The 18,526-nt window shown below is 39.7% G+C and overlaps 1 protein-coding gene across 1 annotated transcript; it reads left to right on the top strand.

Annotated features, from left to right (window-relative positions):
- Positions 1 to 156: 156 nt before the first annotated feature.
- il12rb1 (interleukin 12 receptor subunit beta 1) lies at positions 157 to 17,612 on the top strand. Its single transcript, XM_085433123.1, has 15 exons — positions 157 to 292; positions 898 to 1,021; positions 5,446 to 5,597; positions 5,725 to 5,867; positions 5,954 to 5,993; positions 6,246 to 6,365; positions 7,358 to 7,434; positions 7,946 to 8,153; positions 8,236 to 8,382; positions 8,539 to 8,637; positions 10,917 to 11,072; positions 11,224 to 11,379; positions 11,808 to 11,877; positions 12,088 to 12,163; positions 15,537 to 17,612. Exons 1-15 carry the CDS (start codon positions 220 to 222, stop codon positions 15,855 to 15,857), a joined length of 1,962 nt encoding a protein of 653 aa, XP_085289249.1. The 5' UTR covers positions 157 to 219; the 3' UTR covers positions 15,858 to 17,612.
- The last annotated feature ends 914 nt before the right edge of the window (positions 17,613 to 18,526 follow it).

The following is an 18,526-nucleotide window of genomic DNA, read 5'->3' as shown; positions in this document are numbered from 1 at the left end:
TGAGTCATACAGTATACAGTATTTTGTGTATGACTGCCATTGTGACGAGCACAACCTTCCCCCACCCCTGACGCTTGTGGTTTTGTTGCTCTTCATATGAAGTGAAACAAGCCGAGACATTCTGTGACATTTCGGAGAAATACAAGTGAAGGCAGGTTATCTACATGGACTCTCGCAAACTGTAGAACGATCACCTTTCTAGACTTTCCACGATACCTCATGGAACTTTTTAAGAACAGGAGCTCACTACATGGATACGTTATGTTTATGTTCCTCACGACTCTCAGCAAAGGTAGATACAACTATGAAAACCTTTCTTCTTTGATGACCTTAAAAAGTTTACCTTCATTTAAGTGGCTTTGTGCTTTGGATTTGAGATTAACTTCATTCTGATTATATCAAATCACCTTCAAGAATGCTAATTACATGCATGAAAGTGATAGCACAATTTAGTAAAAACATCAGCCACAAAATTTTGGTTATCTTATCAGCAGTGTGTGGTTTCCACACTTTGCAGTTCACATCCGCAGTGTGCAGCGTTTCTGAAGTGTTGGCTTTTAGGTTTAAAATGTATTTGACCAATTAACTCATTCAAATAGAATATAAGTGTGAATTTTGCACTTGTAAAGGTGAGGTAAAGTGACAAATAATGATTTAGACGTTAGATGTAGGACAACAAAACAGTGAGAAGAGTGAAAGAAAGTGTTCACTTACAGGTGTATTTCAAAAAAAATGTAAATAGTACAAGAAAATTCCAGCTTGAAATGGGACATTTGAAGCTGTTTTCTCTAAAGTGATGTGTGGTTTCTGGGGTAACGTGGCAAAGATAACCCAGACAAATCAAAGGTCCACCCGATGACATCAGTTTACATCATTTTCAAATATGTTTCTTCTTAGGTTTTGCATGCGAGGCTCCCTCGAGTCCTCAGTGCTTCAGACGAAAAGCTGAAGCTACTGTTTACACGTGCGAGTGGAGCATGAACACGACTCAAAGCGACATGACGTTTGAGCTTTACTTTAAGTGAGTATTGCTCAGTTTCAGCTCTTTGTTACTGATGTGTCCATAAAGATGTTCAGTCTGTGAAAAATACTTGATTCTACACATAAACTGTAAACCTTTGTGTGACATTCTTTTAAAAATGGGCCCATGAAGCCCAGTTGCCACAATCTTGTATATTTCTGACATTTGCTTTCTGGACATCCAGCTTCTTACAGTGAACAACTGGTTGGGTCGTTTGATGTTTCATAGTGAAAGCCAGGGGATAGGTGGGATCTTGATACCACTCTGCAACACCTGCGACTGTGCTGCAAGCCAGAGGTGTTATGTTAGAATGTGAGAAACCGTGAGGGTTTCAGCCAGCCCAGAAATCGTGAGATTTTCACATGACACTGGAACAAAATGAATTTATGATCTGAGAGGCTGTACTCCTTCAAACAGTTTAGGTCAGCTATGTAGGGCAGCTTTCATAACATGTAATCAAAATAAAGCAAATGAGGTCATGTCAGTGCTATGTCCTCTTTGTTTTTCATTTTTTATTTCCACAACAGCGAAGCCCAGAGAAAACAATTTAAGGTCACAGATTCAGCTTCTATTTTATGATGAGCGCATTTTAAATATAGTAAACTTATTCTGTCATTTTAAGTCTGACAGCCTGTGTTTACACACTGTTAGCTGGTGTTTTCATGAATGCAAACATTAGAAACACCTGTATTCAGTTTTTACATTTTACTTTATGTCAAGAGATTTATTCTAAAAGACACGTCTTCAGCTGAGAGTCAGAGAGTAGAAAGACACACGCTGCAGTTTTTACTTGCAAGGGTGGTCACAGAGTGCTCACACCAGAGTGGGGGCCCTGTGATGTGCGCTCTGTTCTTGCACTTGTCTTTATTTATATACAAAAATAATACAACAGTGAATACGTCTGCTCATAGACAGAGGAAAGTATGTGCGTATGCAAGTGTATGTGTGTGTGATTCTGAAGGACGCGGCCCCTCTTCTTGTTAGGGAGCGCAGATAAAAGTGTCCAGCTCTCCAGTGAAATTGCTTGTTCAGCTATTATCGCTGTGGGAAAGAATTTATAAAGCAAAACAAGTCTTGTAGTCGACAACAGTCTAAGTCATAAAAAGGTCATCATGCAGTATTCTATCACATGTAAACTTATATCATTAAAAGCTTATACTGACTACTTAAGTACAATTTTCCATTGACACTTTATTAGTGACTTAAATACTTGCAGTGCATTGCTTGGCTTCTGTGCATCATGCGCAAACTGCAACAGCAACAATGAAAAACAGTTACCCTGGGAGACTCATGCCTTCACTCTTGCAACCAAAAAAACAAAGAGGTGTGCACTGCTGGCAGCTGAGACGTTTAACGTTAGTAGCACAGTTTGCGCTCCCATTTGCATTCACCTCAGAACAAGCAAGTGTGCGGATGTGAGAGGAATAGAAGTATTATGCAACTTTTATTTTACGCCTCAGATTAGAAAAAAAATGCACAAAAGCACTTTTGCAACATAGGAAATTTTGTGTGTCTGCATTGTTCTGTCATCATGAGTGAAACTGCACTGCCAAACTACATATTGATAGATCTTCAAGAACAGTTACTTCTACTAAAATGGAAGGAGAGCCTACATGACCGATTAAGTCTTTTCATGATCAGAGTTATGAAAAAGAGAAAAACCTGATGAATGGCTTTGAAACTGGAAGAATACCAGATTTCAGGATTAGCATAGAGAGGGGATACTGTCATGTGAAAGAGAAGGTTTTTCACAGTCCTGTTAAATACCAAATACTTTCTGCTTCCATTGGAAATAAGAGGGTAGCTAGTACCCTATAATAAATGCCCTCGATTAACTGATCATTAGCATGTGCGAGCACCTCTGCAAAATCCAACATTTCAGCATTTTGGTGATCTAGTGGTATTGATACACACTAGTCTTTTAGGCGTGAACGTCCCAACAAATTCCCTCCAAGGTCAGTCCATGCAATGCTTTGAGAAACTGCACACAAGTTGTCCCGCGTTAGAAATGTATGCAGGTGTCGCTTGTTTGGAAGGGTCACCAGGGTGACCAGGTCACCAGGTGAGCTAAATTATCATTTGTTCTGAAACTAGAAGTTAAAATGTGTGAAGATGATTGCAAGTGAGGCATTTACTTATGGAAGCTTATAACTTATGTGTACCACCTGTTTAAAGCTGTCCATGACCCTAAAAATCCCCCACAGAGACTGTCGAGACCTAGTCAACTGTTTAAGAACAAAATAACGCATTAATGAGCACAGCAACAAAAAATGTCTGATGATCAGAGATACTTTACACAGTAATGAACACACAATATTTAGCCACGTACTAAACACTCTTTCATTTTGAACAGACCAGGTCATTGTTGTGGCTCTTCGGAAGGGTTTAGCGTACCAGGTTCAGCAAAGCTTAGGCTTTCAAAGCTGCAACAAACCACAAGACTTCTGTGACCATGTTCTTTGGACAGACCACACCAAAGTAGAGTTGTTTGGTCATAATGTGCCACCTGAAAACTAAACGAGCTGTAGAGCCCAGTGCAGGACTGATGATGACTTGCACTTGTTTTGCAGCCATAGGGCCTGGACACCTGGCAATTGACCACAAACTCCTCGGTTTACCAAAGTATCCTAGAGTCAAGTGCAGTGTTGGTCAAGTTATGTGAAAATAGTAATTAGTTACCAATTACTGATTACTTCTCCAAGAAAGTAATCCTATTACTTCACTGATTACTTATTTTTAAAAGTAATTAGTTACTTTATTACTTAATTACTTTTAAACAACATGATACACAACCTGAATACACAATAAAGCAATAGACACTTAAGCCCAATTCTATTTTTTCTGCATAATCCATCATATAAAATTGAATCAAATGAAAAAGTCTCTTTTTAGAACTCGTTTTATTAGTTTTAATCTTTTAACTTTATGCACATTGAATCAAGCAAAAATTAAATGATATGCAACAGTCTTTGACTTGAATAAATTCTTTAACATTTAAACCTATTTTCTGCATATTCCATCATATAAAATAAAATCATTTTTTGTGTTTACAAGTAAAGATGCAAGTAAAACACAGCAAAAATTAAATAAAATCAAAAAGTCATGGGCACTGAGTCATGTCACTCCTAAATCTATTTTCACCTGTTTTAGCAGGAGTGGGGCCGGTGGACATTTGGTGCTGCAGCAGTCGTGTCAGTGGAGGGATCCGGTTTTCTGACAAAACATCTTACTTTGGCAAACCGTCCTACCGTACATAGTATATGCACATTTCTGCTGTCACACAATAATTCCAGCAAAAATTTAAGTATGTAGGACGGTTTGCCACATAAATTAACTACCAATCAGAGTATGCTTCTAGCTCATATTCATAAAGGCGAGACGGTTTGGCACTTAATTTCACCCCTCCAAGTATACTTGTAGCTCATACTCACAAAGATAAGACGGCTTGCCACTTAATTTTGTATTGTGCGCATGCGCAGCACACGCACAGAAACAACCAGTAGGATGGTTTTTGAGGTAGGATGGATTCCCAGAATACCGGGGGTTTCTCTGGGAATTTCACATTCCAATGACAGCGTGCTAGGTGCTTGTTCAGATTTGAAGTTAGGGTTTTTATGCTGCATGGGAAGGAGTTTTCTTCCCATGCAGAGTGTACAGCAGACGCTAATGTTTTTGTCACTTTTTACAGAATCAAACTCAAAGTCACGTCATACTTCCAAGTTTTAAACGGCGCATGGTCGTTCTCTCTCGCGCACTCCATATTATCCATTGTTAATCTACCACAGATGTCGCACACTCGTACGTCAGTGTCATGAGACACTCTCACAAACAAAATCACATTTTAGTAATGCAGTGTGCTTACAGGAAAGTAACAGTAATCGAATTAATTTTTTGCAATAGTAATCCCTTACTTACTTGTTTCTTGAAAAAAGTAATCAGATTACAGTAACGCATTACTTGTAACTGCCCATCTCTGGTCAAATGTGAGGCCATCTGTCTGACAGCTAAAGCCTGGCTGAACTGTGTCATGCGACAGGACAATGATCTCAAGCACAGCAGCAGATCTCCAACAGAATGACTGAAGGGAGTTAAGGGTTTTCAATGACCCAGTCAATGACCTAACCTCAGGGACCTTAAGAGAGCTGCGCATAAACATGCCTGCAAACCTCAATGAACTGACTATTAAAGTCATATTTACCTGAGAGATACAGGTGATACAGGTGTCAATCATATCATTTAAGTTCAAGCAAGAATGTAAAGAGGTGTACTTTCTAAAATAAGAAGCTATGAAAACAGACAATGGAAAACAAACGAGTGAAACTGGACGAGAAAGGGTTAATGTACTCACGAGTTTAATGCTGAGTTTAAGTGTTTCTTTCTCCGCTGCTCCCGGGGCAGTAATGCTTTTATGTTTTTCTATGTAGTGAGACAAAATTTGGGAACATTAAGGAAACTTTCCATAATGTTGTTGAGGAACAACTCATTCAGTCGCGCAGCGTTATGATTTGGGTGGAAGCTCACATAGGAAACTCCACATGCAAATCACCAAAGACGTCTGTCATACTCCAGGACATAGGTAATGGACACCCTTTTTTTAATTACACGATTATCCATTTTGATTCACCAAACTGACACAGCCCACATTTTAATCTTGCTTTGCAGTTGAAATGTGTATTAAGCAAAGTTTCGCTTTCATTCAACAGTAAAATATGAAGCACCACAAAATATTTCAGCATCCTGGTTGAAAAACAACCTCAGCTTGAGCTGGATAGCTACAGAGAAGTATCCAGCTGTAGCAGAAGTTTGGTTCAGACGAGACGAGCACCCCACAGAACCGTGGGGAAAAGTGAGTCAGTGTTTTGTCACCAGATGTAAATTTTTGGCCTTTTTTAAACAAATCATTATTTAACCTAATTTCATTTGCTGTTACAGAGAATAATAAGTACCACCATTAACAACAATAAAGATCAGCGTGAGTACAAATATGTCTTATAGGAGTTAAAATGTCTGAAGATTGCAAGTGAGGCATTTGTTTACCTTTGTAACACCTGTTAGTGTGTGTGTGAAGCCCTCCTAGACCCTAAAAATCCCCCACAGAGACAGTCATCTGTTTAAGGACAAAGTAATGCATTTATGAGCACAGCGACAAGTATTTCTGGACAACATTTAGCCAAGTGAAACTTAGTTGAATGAGCTAAACTCTCTTTTTCTTCAATCTGAACAGACCAGGTCTTTGTTGTAAACCTTCGGAAGAGTTCAGCGTACCAGGTTCAGATCAGACACCGATCCACTATGGTCAAGAAACCACTGTGGAGTGCCTGGTCTCAGGTTGTGGTTCCTGCAGGTGAGCTAGTGTTATATACACAACCGAAGTGATGATTTTAAAAGAAAATGTGAATCTCAATGTGAATGAAATGCATATTTACACTACAATTTAATGATGCTGCACAGGATGCAATTGAAATGTTTGCCTTTTATCGCATGGAGAAAAAAAAACTACATCCTCTTTCAAATTGATGGTTTCAGGATATAAAAATAATCATTCTGACCTTAACAGGTCTAAAAAAACAAAAGTTGGTAAATGTAATCTCAGATCAACAGCCAGTGTTTGCCACAGTCTTCCCAGTGAACGTCCCAGAAATCGTCAAAAAACATAGCCCTCAGTCAGCATATTAAATGTTAAAGTCCATGACAGTACAAGTAGAAAAAGACTAGACAAGTATGGCTTGTTTTGAAGTGCTACCAGGAGTAATAATAATAATAATAATAATAATAATAATAATAGATTGGATTTATATAGCGCTTTTCAAGGCACCCAAAGCGCTTTACAATGCCACTATTCATTCACTCTCGCATTCATACACTGGTGGAGGCAGCTACAGTAAGCATCTTCTACAGGTTCAAAAAAAACAGGGCAGCACAACTTGGGTTTTGAAAGTTGCATCACAAACCACAAGACTTCTGGAGTACCAGAAGTACAGACAGCATGGCACAGATGTTTGCCTCTAATGCACAGCAACACATATGGTGAAAACCAAAAACAACACATCAACTGTCGAGCACGGCGGTGGGAGGGCGATGATTTGGGCTTGTTCAGAAACCACAGGGCCTTGCCGTCTTGCACTCATTGAGTCAACCATAAACTTCCGTGTATACCAACGTACTGTAGTCAGGAATGTGAGGCCATCTGTCTCATAGCTTTCTTTTTTAAAATTGTGTCATAAAACAGAGCAATGATGCCAAGTAACTTCTGCCCTGTTCAGTCCACTCTAGCATTCTTCTTATAGGATGGTAAATTCATGCATCTCAAAAAAGTCTTTTTTGTTTTCATTACAGAACTTGTACATGAGCCTAATGTTACCATGACAATAACACATTTCAATGGCACTCGAAAGGTGACACTAACGTGGATGGTAAGTCAACTCACGATAAATGGTCTGTATTTATATAACGCTTTACTAGTCCCTATGGACCCCAAAGCGCTTTACACGCCCAGTCATTCACCCATTCACACACATGTGATGGCAAGCTACATTGTAACCACCCTGGGGTGCACTGACAGAGGCGAGGCTGCCGGACACTGGCACCACCAGTAGGCAACGGGTGAAGTGTCTCGCCTAAGGACACAATGACCAAAGCTGTCCAAGCCGGGGCTCGAACCGGCAACCTTCCGATTACAAGGCGAACTCCCAACTCTTGAGCCACGATCGCCCCAAAAAGAGCAGGAGCGGTGGATGGAACTGAATTTGTGAAAATACTTGGCTGTAAACGGCACTTCATCCATCAGTTTCTACCACTTTTTTTTTTACATTTTCATTTTCATCCACTACTCCCTGGACAGTGTTGAAACAGTTGAATACAGTATTTTCTTGTCTAGTCGGTCAAGCTGCATTTGTCTCAACAAAGCGCCATCTTGTTCTTCAGCCAATGCCAGTAGGAGCAGCAGTGAGAAATGTGACATCGAATTCTTCGCAGTGTATTTGCACCAAGACCGTATATCACAACGACCATACTATTTACACATTTGTGTCGTACTCGGCTGCCAACATCTCTGTTATTGCCAAAAATGATGTGAGCGTGTCTCCTCCGGCAATCCTGCAAGTACCAGCTGAACCTGCATCAGATTTAGAAGGTAGGCGTGTAAAATGCATAGATATCAATATTGTGTATATTTATGTTCAAGTAGACCACAAAGCTGAATTTCTCTCTGGCAGCTTGCAACAAAACTTTGGCAGATAAAGAAATAAACAGGAGAACTTGTCTTGAGTGGTACGAGCTTCAAGATGCAAGTCCAGTGCCAAAAAATGTGATAACCTTAACAGGAAAGATGGGTAAAAAGAAGAAAAAAGAAGTAAGAAAGAGTAAGTTGTCTATTAAGTATGTTTAAGTTTGTTCCCTTTGTTCATGAAACGATTAAGATTTTACTCTCATTCATCTTATGTTTATGCCACCTTGTTTTCAAAATGATGGCATTAAAAACACCGTAGACCAAAGCAGCCTTTGTGTTTCTGTTACAGACCTGAAGGACTACATCCGTTACCTCTACTTTGAACACAGATGTCAACATGGGAGACCACAGACAGTTAAAATGTGCTTCTTTTATCAAAAAGAAGGTGGTAAGTGCTTTCATGAAAGCATACATGTGCAAGGTTTCTACAGACTTTCCCTACCAGCTAGGAGGACTGCAACAAGTCAACCACATTAAAGAGCACATGCATGCACGTATAGATTAACTAAAGGGGAGAGCGAGGCCGGCTGGCACATTTTTTACTGTGTGATATTTCTCTGTCATGTGGTGAGATAAAATGGTCAAACCAATACTGACAAAAAGATAAACATCTCAGAAAGAAAAAAATATTCAAAGATGACTGCTGAAAGGGGGATTCATGAATAAAATTACTCAGTCACGGCAGGATTTGTGAAAAACACAGCTTGTTTTCAGCTACACATGTCCGACCTTAAACATCAGTGAACAGCAAAAATATTGCAATATTTTTCCATTCATTCATCCATCAGTTTATTTTCTTAGCCAGTTGAGGGTTGTTAGGGCTGGGCGCAGGGTACACCCTACTCAGGTCGCCAGTATATCGCTGGACCAAGAAACAGACAATCAGTTTGCACCGATTACACACTCGTTAACCTAACGCACGCCTAAGTACCCACACAGTGTGAGCATGCAAACGGCACACAGAAAGCCCCCAGGTGGCCGTTAGATGGGCACGACTTGTAAGAATGATAAAACGTTTTCATTAAATGAATACGCCCGTCATTCTCCAGCTCAAAATGACCTCTTCAGGCGTCGGTGATTTATTCAAACACAACATTAATACCACAATTAAATCCTTTTTTTTTTTCAATCTTAACGCTATTTGCTATTTAATCTCAGTATTTAATATGAAATAATGAAGTCATGCATCAAATGCAACAGCACAAAAAGCTCTCAGCATAAAAGCATGAATAAATATTGTGCTGCAGTAGATTCAGTCTTCTTTGAAGACAGACTGCAAACTAAAAGATTACCCACAAACCTCAGGATAGGCAGGGAGATGACCCCGCTCACTTTACTGAGATAATCTGCAAACTTTTGGAGACTGAGAGTCAATGACTATGTAAAAATATCTCAACTCCGTAATGTGTTTGACAGTGACATGAATGTTTTTAATTATTCTGGTTGATGCAGTGAAAGACTCAATGGCTGCTCTTCTCTATCAGCCTGTCAAGGCAGCTGCACCTTCAGCTGCAATGCCAACAAACCATGCATATAGCATTTCGTCAGAGATGCCCCAGATAGTGAGGCTTTCTAAGATCTCACGTTTGTAGAGAATTCAGGTGTTGTTTGGGCTGTAAACTCTTTCAAGGTGCAGTACTCAAAAACAGAGGGGAAGATACATTTTTATTCACACTAGGGATTAAAGAAGAACAGAGACACGTAGTTCAAAAGCAAAGGGAATCACCCATCATCGCCAGGAATTATCACTAATAATAATACATTTTCTATATCGCTGTGGGTAGAAAAGGTATTTAGAGGGAGGGGGCTTTTGATTGTTTTGTGTTCACATTGCAAAATTGAAAAGTTGGACTCTTCTCAAATTTTGCAACCTTCAGCAAGCTCTCAGCTCCTAGCCATCATAATTACGGCAGCAGATACAGACCTTGGTCAGTTTGAACAACAGCATCACTTAAGTATTGAATTGACTGATTTAATTAAGCAAATAGGTAAAAGCCTTTCAGTAGAATAATTACTGCAATGATTAATATGTTTTAGCTAGCAAAGGTAAACTATCGTGATGACTGTGATCAGATATCACTTTAAATCATAAACAATCAACAGTAGAACACAAGGCTAAGATTAGCAGTGAAAGTAAGAACATTAACACACAGTGTAAATGGGGTAAAGGGAGGTGTACTAAACAGCTGTGCAATCTTAAGAAAACCACTTATTAGTGAGACAGTGCTTTAGTTTGCAGCAGAAAGATTGAAGTAAAGGTCATGTGGTCTGATGGGCGATTAGGTAATAAAATGTAATGATGCACCAACCTGTGGGGCCAGTGTTGTGATCTGTGGGTGTTTCAGTTGGTCTGGACTAGGTTCTGCTACTTTAAGTACCGTAGTGCCCTTTACCTGCTCAAGTACATATTAATTGTGAGTTGTGGGCCAGTTAGCATGCGTAAAATTTAGTTCCCAAGATTTGCTAAAGTGAGAAGCTAACATGCTAATTACGATATATTACTGAATCCAAGTTTAGACCAGTTCTCTAGGCAGTTAACATTAAGCTGAACAAAAAAAACGACGTGCACCACACACTCATCGAGTGCAAATCAAAATCACTGAGCACAATACATTTTGTTTCCTTCTGCAAAAGGATTATTATTTTAATTCTTTTTTTAAATTTTAGTACCACTGAAGGAACCTCAGGAGGTCGCCACATTTGACGAAACAGACATTTCTGCTGACCTGTCCTGGAAAGCGATTCCTCTTGCGTACCAGCAAGGCTTCCTGACACATTACCGCCTGTGCTGGGTAAAAATCAGTTCACAGGATGAGCCCGAAGGTGTGAAAATCACTTCTTTGAACTCTAACTGCTTCTAAGTTCTGCAAAAGGAAACACTAACTGACATTGAGAAACATAAATTTCCAAACTGTAATAACGAAATTGTTTGTCTTTTTTTTCCCTGCTTTTTTTTTGGGGGGGGGGCTGTTAGCGTGCGACAACATACCAGCTTCAGAGACTAGATACCACCTGGAAAACTTGAAAGCTGGAAGCAAATATAACATCACCCTAGCTGGGGTGACACAAGTGGGAGAAGGGCCTGAAGCCACAGCAATCATCAACACCAAGCCAGGAAAACCAATGAATGGTATCAGAGCGAACTCTCACGTTAAAATAATTTGTTTTTAGTAAAGCTAATATATGTTAGCAAGGTTTTTTCCTTAGGAACTCTAACCAGCTTTGATTTGCATAAATATTTTATGGTACAAACTTACCATATGTAATGATTGCTGTGAGATTTTAGCTTCATTTATCAAATACGTTTCAATATATAGTTTTTGAAAAATTGTCATTGCTACCTTCAAGATATTCACGCTCCACGCTTGAACATGAATATCTCAAGAAGTAATAAAGTGAAACAGTTTTTCACAGAGCTGTGGTATAAAGTTGAGTTCAAACTTTATATTTCAAAGAATGAACTCATTATATTAGTTCAAACCTTGGAGCTAATTTTTTTGTAAAACTCAGATATGGTCTAGCAGAATTACTAATTTTCTCCTCTCCTCCCCGTATTAGTGTGGTTGAGTTTCGGCTTGCTGTTTGTCTTCTTTTTATTCTCAACAACGTGCACCGTTGTCTTGAAGAAGTAAGTAAACTTTTTTTCCCATTTTAAAAACAAACCTGCAGACTACAATATGCATACAGTATGTTTGTTTAGTACTTGTGAAAGACAAGTGAAACATGGTCAGCAGCCACTGTCAATGTAACTTCTGATCATCAGACGTGTCTCTTAATTGTCTAAGAAAGTAAAAGTTTCTCATGAAGTTCTTGTTTATCTGTTTTTTTTCATCTTTAGGATCAAAGTCAAGATTTTTCCTCCTGTGCCAAAGCCTGTTATTACAGATTTCATCCCCCATCAATCAAAGACTCAGGTAAAAGGCCATTGCTTGGATTTGCAGCTGTTAAGGATTTGATGTTCGTTCCCAGTGTGGTTATTTAGGTAGTTATAGTCAAAGAAATTTGGGGGTTTAAACAGTTTTGCTAATTGGTTGGTGTTTTGGTGGTTCTGTGGATTGGAGGTGGAGAGCTTGGCTTTTTTGATCCCTGATTACTGAAATATCATCCTCTCAGGGATATTTGAGTGTGTGTGAGAGTTTGTCCTGCAATCTTAATGAGAAGGCATTCAACTGCGCACTTTGAGGTCCGTCGGAGTATGGGGTATCAGTCCCTGTATAATCACTGTGAGAGGTCGGTCTGCATCTCCAGATGTCACTGATTCTGTTTATGGGGAGGTTAAGGGTGTTTGTTTTGGTGGTCTCGGGATATCTTCTCTGCTCTTTGCAGATGATGTGGTTTGTTATGGTTTAATCAGGTATGTCCTCTCACTCACACTGGGATTGTTTGAGGCTGAGTGTGAAGCAACTGGGATGAGAATTCACAGTGACACTCCTTGGCTAAGCCGCTGCAGCTGGAAAAGGGTCCACTCTGGGTTAGGAATGAGTTTCTGCCACAAGGGGAGAAATTTAAGTATCTTGTGGTATTGTTCATGAGGGGAGAGGGGACACTGGTAGATAGATTTCTGCAGCGTCTGCAGTGAACTGAATGCTGTGACAGTCTGCTGCAGTGAAGAAAATGGATGAATGGTTTCCAAATTTACACACTTGTGAAGGTCCACTTGATGCAGGTATCATCATCAGATGGTGAGCATGAGACTCTGTCCATGTAGACATTAAAATACAGTGCAGGGGCCCTTCGGTCAAGTGGAGTTGTAAAAGTATAATAGTACTGAACTCATGGTGAGCCTTGTGCAGGACTTACAGTCCTACAGTGTGTCCATCATGCACAGGACTTTGGCTACACAGTGAAAGACCAAAGTAACCAAAGCAGGCATGCTTGCATGCAACCCTCAAAAGCCAAAAGCGTGTAGCCCAACTACATGTAGGTGCAATGCAAACTAGCTTAAAGCTGGGCTTGAACAGGAAAGAAATTTTGATTTCACAACAAGCATGGAAAAAAATTAGAAATTTAAAAAGATAAGAAGAAGATGAGAAGAAGGATATGGACTGATTTTTATATAGTGCTTTTCTACTCTCCCGCAGCACTCGAAGCACTGGAGAGCTTTCATTGTTTTCAGTACTCGGCAAAGAAATATATCAGTTAATACTTCTGTGCTCTTCATGGGAGAGGCGAAGCAAATGTAACAGCAAAAGCACAAAGACAAGCACACTTACCCCCCACTGCACAGCACATGTAGATGGGTGTCTGTAAAGCTCTGTGCAACACCAATGCACGAAAATGTTCCATGCATTATGGTTGATGTGTTGGTCCATTTTATACTCACGTTTATGGGACGCTTTGCATGCTGTAGTCTCCAAAACGATGGTTCCCGCTTCAGTTTTGTAATAGAAACAGAAGAAGTGAAAACAGGATGCAACTTTCCAAGTTTTTCTGCAGAACGTGTCATTATTTTTAGTTTTTACTGCAGTTTCAACTCTTTTCCTTCTCAGATTCTCAAATTTATGCATGATAAAAACCAAAATGACACCAAAGCACACAGTGTAGCATTTGGAGTTTAATTTTTTCCCACGTGCTTCCATTAACAACGGTGTTACCAGTTAGCATAGACTGGTAACTGGTGTTACCAGTTAGCATAGACTGTCTGTTAGTCTGGGGGCTTTCACTCCATGGGACCATCATTCACTGACTTCTATTTTTTATTGTTTTCTTTTTTCTTTACTGTTTGGTTGGACTTTCTGTCAGAAAGCCCTGAGGCAGATTTCTCTCAAGTGCAACAAGTTCCTCTTCTGTTTTCTCAGTTACCAGCATGACTAGTCCAAACCACCCCAGGTACTGTGAAGGCAGCTGTTCTCATTTACATGACCACAGCAGGTTTTGACCTGCTTAAAAAGCTATTGTTGTTTTCTCTTGTGAGGCCGGGCTGAACTTTTCATGTTTCTGAAGTCTGCTCCAAATTGTTGCTCGATGCATCCAGTTTGCTTTAATTAGCCTTTAACCTCCTAGGACCCGGCATCCACATATGTGGACATCACATTTTGGGTTATTTAGACCAAAAGTCTCAAGGGCCTGATATCCGCTTATGAGGACATCATACTGCTACTGTTCTATTGAAATTTTAAACGAATATCCTCATATGTGGCTCTCATTTTTCTTAGAAACAAAAAATAGGTAAAAAATAAATAAATCTGGTAATTCTTTGTTTTTACATTCATCAGGTCCCAATCACCCCAAATATCAAAGAGAAATTAAAAATGCATGCCGTGGAAGAGTCTGGGTCTTAGGAGGTTAATATTGATCACAGTGTTCTCAGGCCAAGAAAATCATTGCACATACATTGGAAAGGCAAGCACCTGTATATATAATTTACTGAAGTTTAAACAAAGAACAAGCAAAGAGGTCCAGGAAACTGCAGACCTGACTGTGATGAGATATTATGCTCTCAAGATCTAGACTATAAAATCGATTCCCCACTGACCTTTGTAACTGCTAAATGGAATAAGTTTGAAATCATAGGGACGGAGGCCATTCTTGAATAAAAGGCATGAGACAATCCATGTGGAGTTTGGTAAACTGCATGTAAAGTTCTCAAAACGCATGAGAAAAAAGATCATCTAGGTCAAAAACATAACTATGAGGGCAGAACTCAAAGCACTATGTCTGGGAAACAGTAACAAGAAGTAAAACTGCAAATGATGGAAAGTTGAATGTCTGTGGTTGCTAAGTGGGCATTGCTGAAATGACTGGATGCTTTGGCCAAATATTTTTCCAGCAAATACTCTGACCGATCTATTGAAAGCCAATGTGGCAGAACCACAGACTTTTCATTTGACCAAAAAGCAGAACTGTCGACTGCGTGCAAGAGAAGTATGCAGCCACAGTACCATGACCAGTGATGGGTGGACCACTGTTTTGACCATTGTCAATTTTTTTTTGCCGAATGTGACATGTGCCCTATTGAAAAAGACAAAACATAAGCAACTGAGACAAAAATGAGCTCAACTCATTGCGTCAGTGAAAACAGTACACAAAGGGTGTGTATGTATAAAACCTGTACGTACCTTTCAACACTGATGGTCCTTTTATCAGATGTGCACACTGGTCCCCCTCCTTTTTTAGGACACCGCTTCGATGTTTTCCAAAAAGAGTTTCAAATTTTAATTTGTCTGACCACAGAATATTTTCAATGAGCTTTAACCCACATTTTCATATCTACAACTGATAAAACCTTTTATCCCATGTAATTACAAATACTTACTAAATCTGTTCTCTGATAATGTGATAAAACAGGAAATCCTAGAGAAGAAAGAGGAGGTGCACGATGAGCTGACGCTGCTCAAACTTTATCCAGAGGGAAAGTCTGTCTCAGAGGAAGCAGAAGATGTCCGCGTTCTCAGGGACGAGTGGGACGATGGGACTGATGAGGACGTAGACCACGACAGGAGTACCTTGGAAGAATGCAGCGACGACTGTTCGAGCCCCGGCTCTACAGATGAGGAGCAGAGGAATTCCAAAGGGGAAATTACGGACCTTGAGCAAGTGGACAATGAGCTTGCCATGCTGATATACAAGAACGGCTTGGTGTTTGACATGAAGACAGAATTACCTTAAATGGATTTAACTAAAGACTTTTCAGCATCACAGCACAAAAGAACCTAAGCACTTGCTGACCGAATGAAGGATCTTAGCAATAATATATTAATCAGCAAAAGTATTTTGCTGTTTTTTTTAATTTGACATTAACAGACTATCTTGTTTGTTCATTGACATACAGTAGGGGAAATGATTATTTGATCCACTGTGAATGTTTAAGTTTGCTTACTTTGCAAAGACATTTTTATGGTACTTTCATTTTGTATGCAACTGAGTGAAATAGGTATTTAATCATAACTTAGTACTTAGTGAAGAAACCCTTGTTGGGAAGCACAGCGCTAAAACTTTTCTTAGGTTTAGACACATCCCAGGAAAGGTTTTGGCCCACTCCTCTTTATGGACACTCTCTAAATGCTTTAGGTCTTTTTGCTGCCTCTTGGCACAGACGCCTCAGCTCCTTCCACTCAGGTCTGGAGACCGGCTAGGACACTTCCTGACCTTAATATGCTCCTTCTTTAGCCACTTCTCTGGCAGTATGTTTTGGGTCGGTGCCATGCTGGAAGACCCATCCATGACCAATCTTCAGTGTTTTGTCAGAGGGAAGGAGGTCCTCATCCAAGATTTTATGGTATATGGCCCTGCCCATTGGTCCCTTAATGACCTGAAGCCGTCCTGCACCCTTAGCAGAAAAACAGCACCAAAGCATAATGTTTCAGCCTCCGTGCTTCACTGTCGGGATGGTGATATTTGAGTCATACTCAGCATTTCTCTTTAGTTTCATGTGAGCACTGCACTTTCTGCCAGGCCTCCTCTGAATCATTTAGATGTTCACAGATATTAACTTTAAAACAGGCATGTACATGTGCCTTCTTAAGAAGGGGGAACTTGCAGGCATTGTAAGATTTCAATCCATTGTGGTGTAGTGCATTGATGGTTAATAAGCTCTTCCTGTGTAGTTTTGGGCCAATTCGTCACCTTTCTCCTGATCATCCTCACCCCACGGATCCAGATCAAGGGTGATTGATGGTCATTTTATATTTTATTTCCTCGATTTCCCACACTTGTCTCTGACGTCCTCTGAAGGCTCTTTGGGTGTGGTTTATACACATAGTGAGTTGAGATCAGGAGTATCTGTACTTGATTGATTTACTGTCATTTAATCAATTAATCAATCCATGGGAGTCAGAATTCCGGCTAGGTTATAGGGTATCTGTAGAATGCACTCCACACACACTGGTTATGCTCACAAGTTTATTTAGGGTTTTATGCAACAACCCACAGTCTGGTCAGCACTGGTCTCAGCTTTTCCAACCCTCCTCTCTGGTCTTCCACCTCACTAAAAAGGGAAAAAGACTGTCATCAGTCCAAAAGCCACCAGCTGTGCTCTCACCTGCCTCCCCAGCACCGCCCCGTTGAGCTCACTGCACCACTCCTCCCCTGCAGCTAAGCCAGGGACCACACCTCCGTCACAGTATCAAATACTTACTTCACTCAATGACGTACAAATGAATTTATAACGTTCATGTAATGTGTTTTTTTTTCACCTTTCTACACTAAAATGAAACTTCCATAGAAATGAGAGACTTTAATTATTTTCTTTGTAAGGGACGACATGTGCAAATTCAGCAAGGGATCAAATAATTAGTGCCCCCCACTGTAAGGAGGCCAGTACATGAAAGAAGGAGGGTTAAACATTCTCATACTTTATCACTTTACAGTGTCAATAAATGTTTGTTTGTTTTTATTTGTGGAATAAAGAAATCTTTGTTAATACTTGTTTGACTTTTTCAAACTTTCTAAAAAGCAAATTTGCCTCAGTGGTTTTAGTTCATTGCCGTTATCTTGAGGCAACAACGTGAAACTGTCAGACACAAGCTACCAAAGGATAATTCAGTCAGTTGCAATTTGCTTTAAGTGCTGACTTTAATTATCCATCATACACTTGCTGTGAAAGAAAGCAGATTTGTATTATTATTATTCAAAGCAAAAGTTAATTCACTTTTTGCAGTATGTTTTTGCAATGACAAGAAAATAAAACAAAAACAACTCATGTTGGCCAGTGTAATGTAACAGGAAAGACAGAGAAGCTGTGTTTATGATCGCTGAGCAGTACAAATGTGAGCCTGTTGAGAGGTAATGGTATGATAGGAAGTGGTCGCAAAAAAGAAAACCCAGTGACCTTAAAAAAGGCAGCTCATCAAAAACCACATTACTCATTACTAAAGAGACTTCTGTGGCATTCAGATCGAAAGTTACATTGTTCAGAGTAGAGCGTGTCCTGTTTAATTCTCAAAAAGTGATGACAACCTACTTGCGTTTCCCACCCTGCTGCAATTTGCATTCCCAGAACTGGAAGAAGAAAGGATTTTCCTACTTCAGATTTTAAGAATAAAAGAAGCAAGATGATCACTCTGTTCTGTTGTGTGTTCATTTCTTACCACAGAGATTAAAATCGTCTGGTCAGAGCAGAAGATTTTAATCTCTGTGGTAAGAAAAAAAGCCATCTGATAAGCAATGCCTGTGGTTAAAATACTATCACAGGATACCATAGTGTATGTATAAATAAAGTACAGTCATGCTCATAGTTTAACTGAAGTTTCAGTTTTTATCAACACAACTATTCTTACATTTGATGTTGCAGGTTCAGTCAGTTTTTGCTTTGGTGACGTCAGGCATCCAATACCTCT

The sequence above is a fragment of the Copadichromis virginalis genome, linkage group LG15, assembly GCF_057382275.1.
Source record: "Copadichromis virginalis isolate Kocher_CV1m ecotype Utaka linkage group LG15, C_Virginalis_male_GT1.1, whole genome shotgun sequence".
NCBI lineage: Eukaryota > Metazoa > Chordata > Actinopteri > Cichliformes > Cichlidae > Copadichromis > Copadichromis virginalis.
The sequence above is the reverse complement of the archived record's forward strand: the minus strand, read 5'-3'. Positions and strand labels throughout refer to the sequence as shown.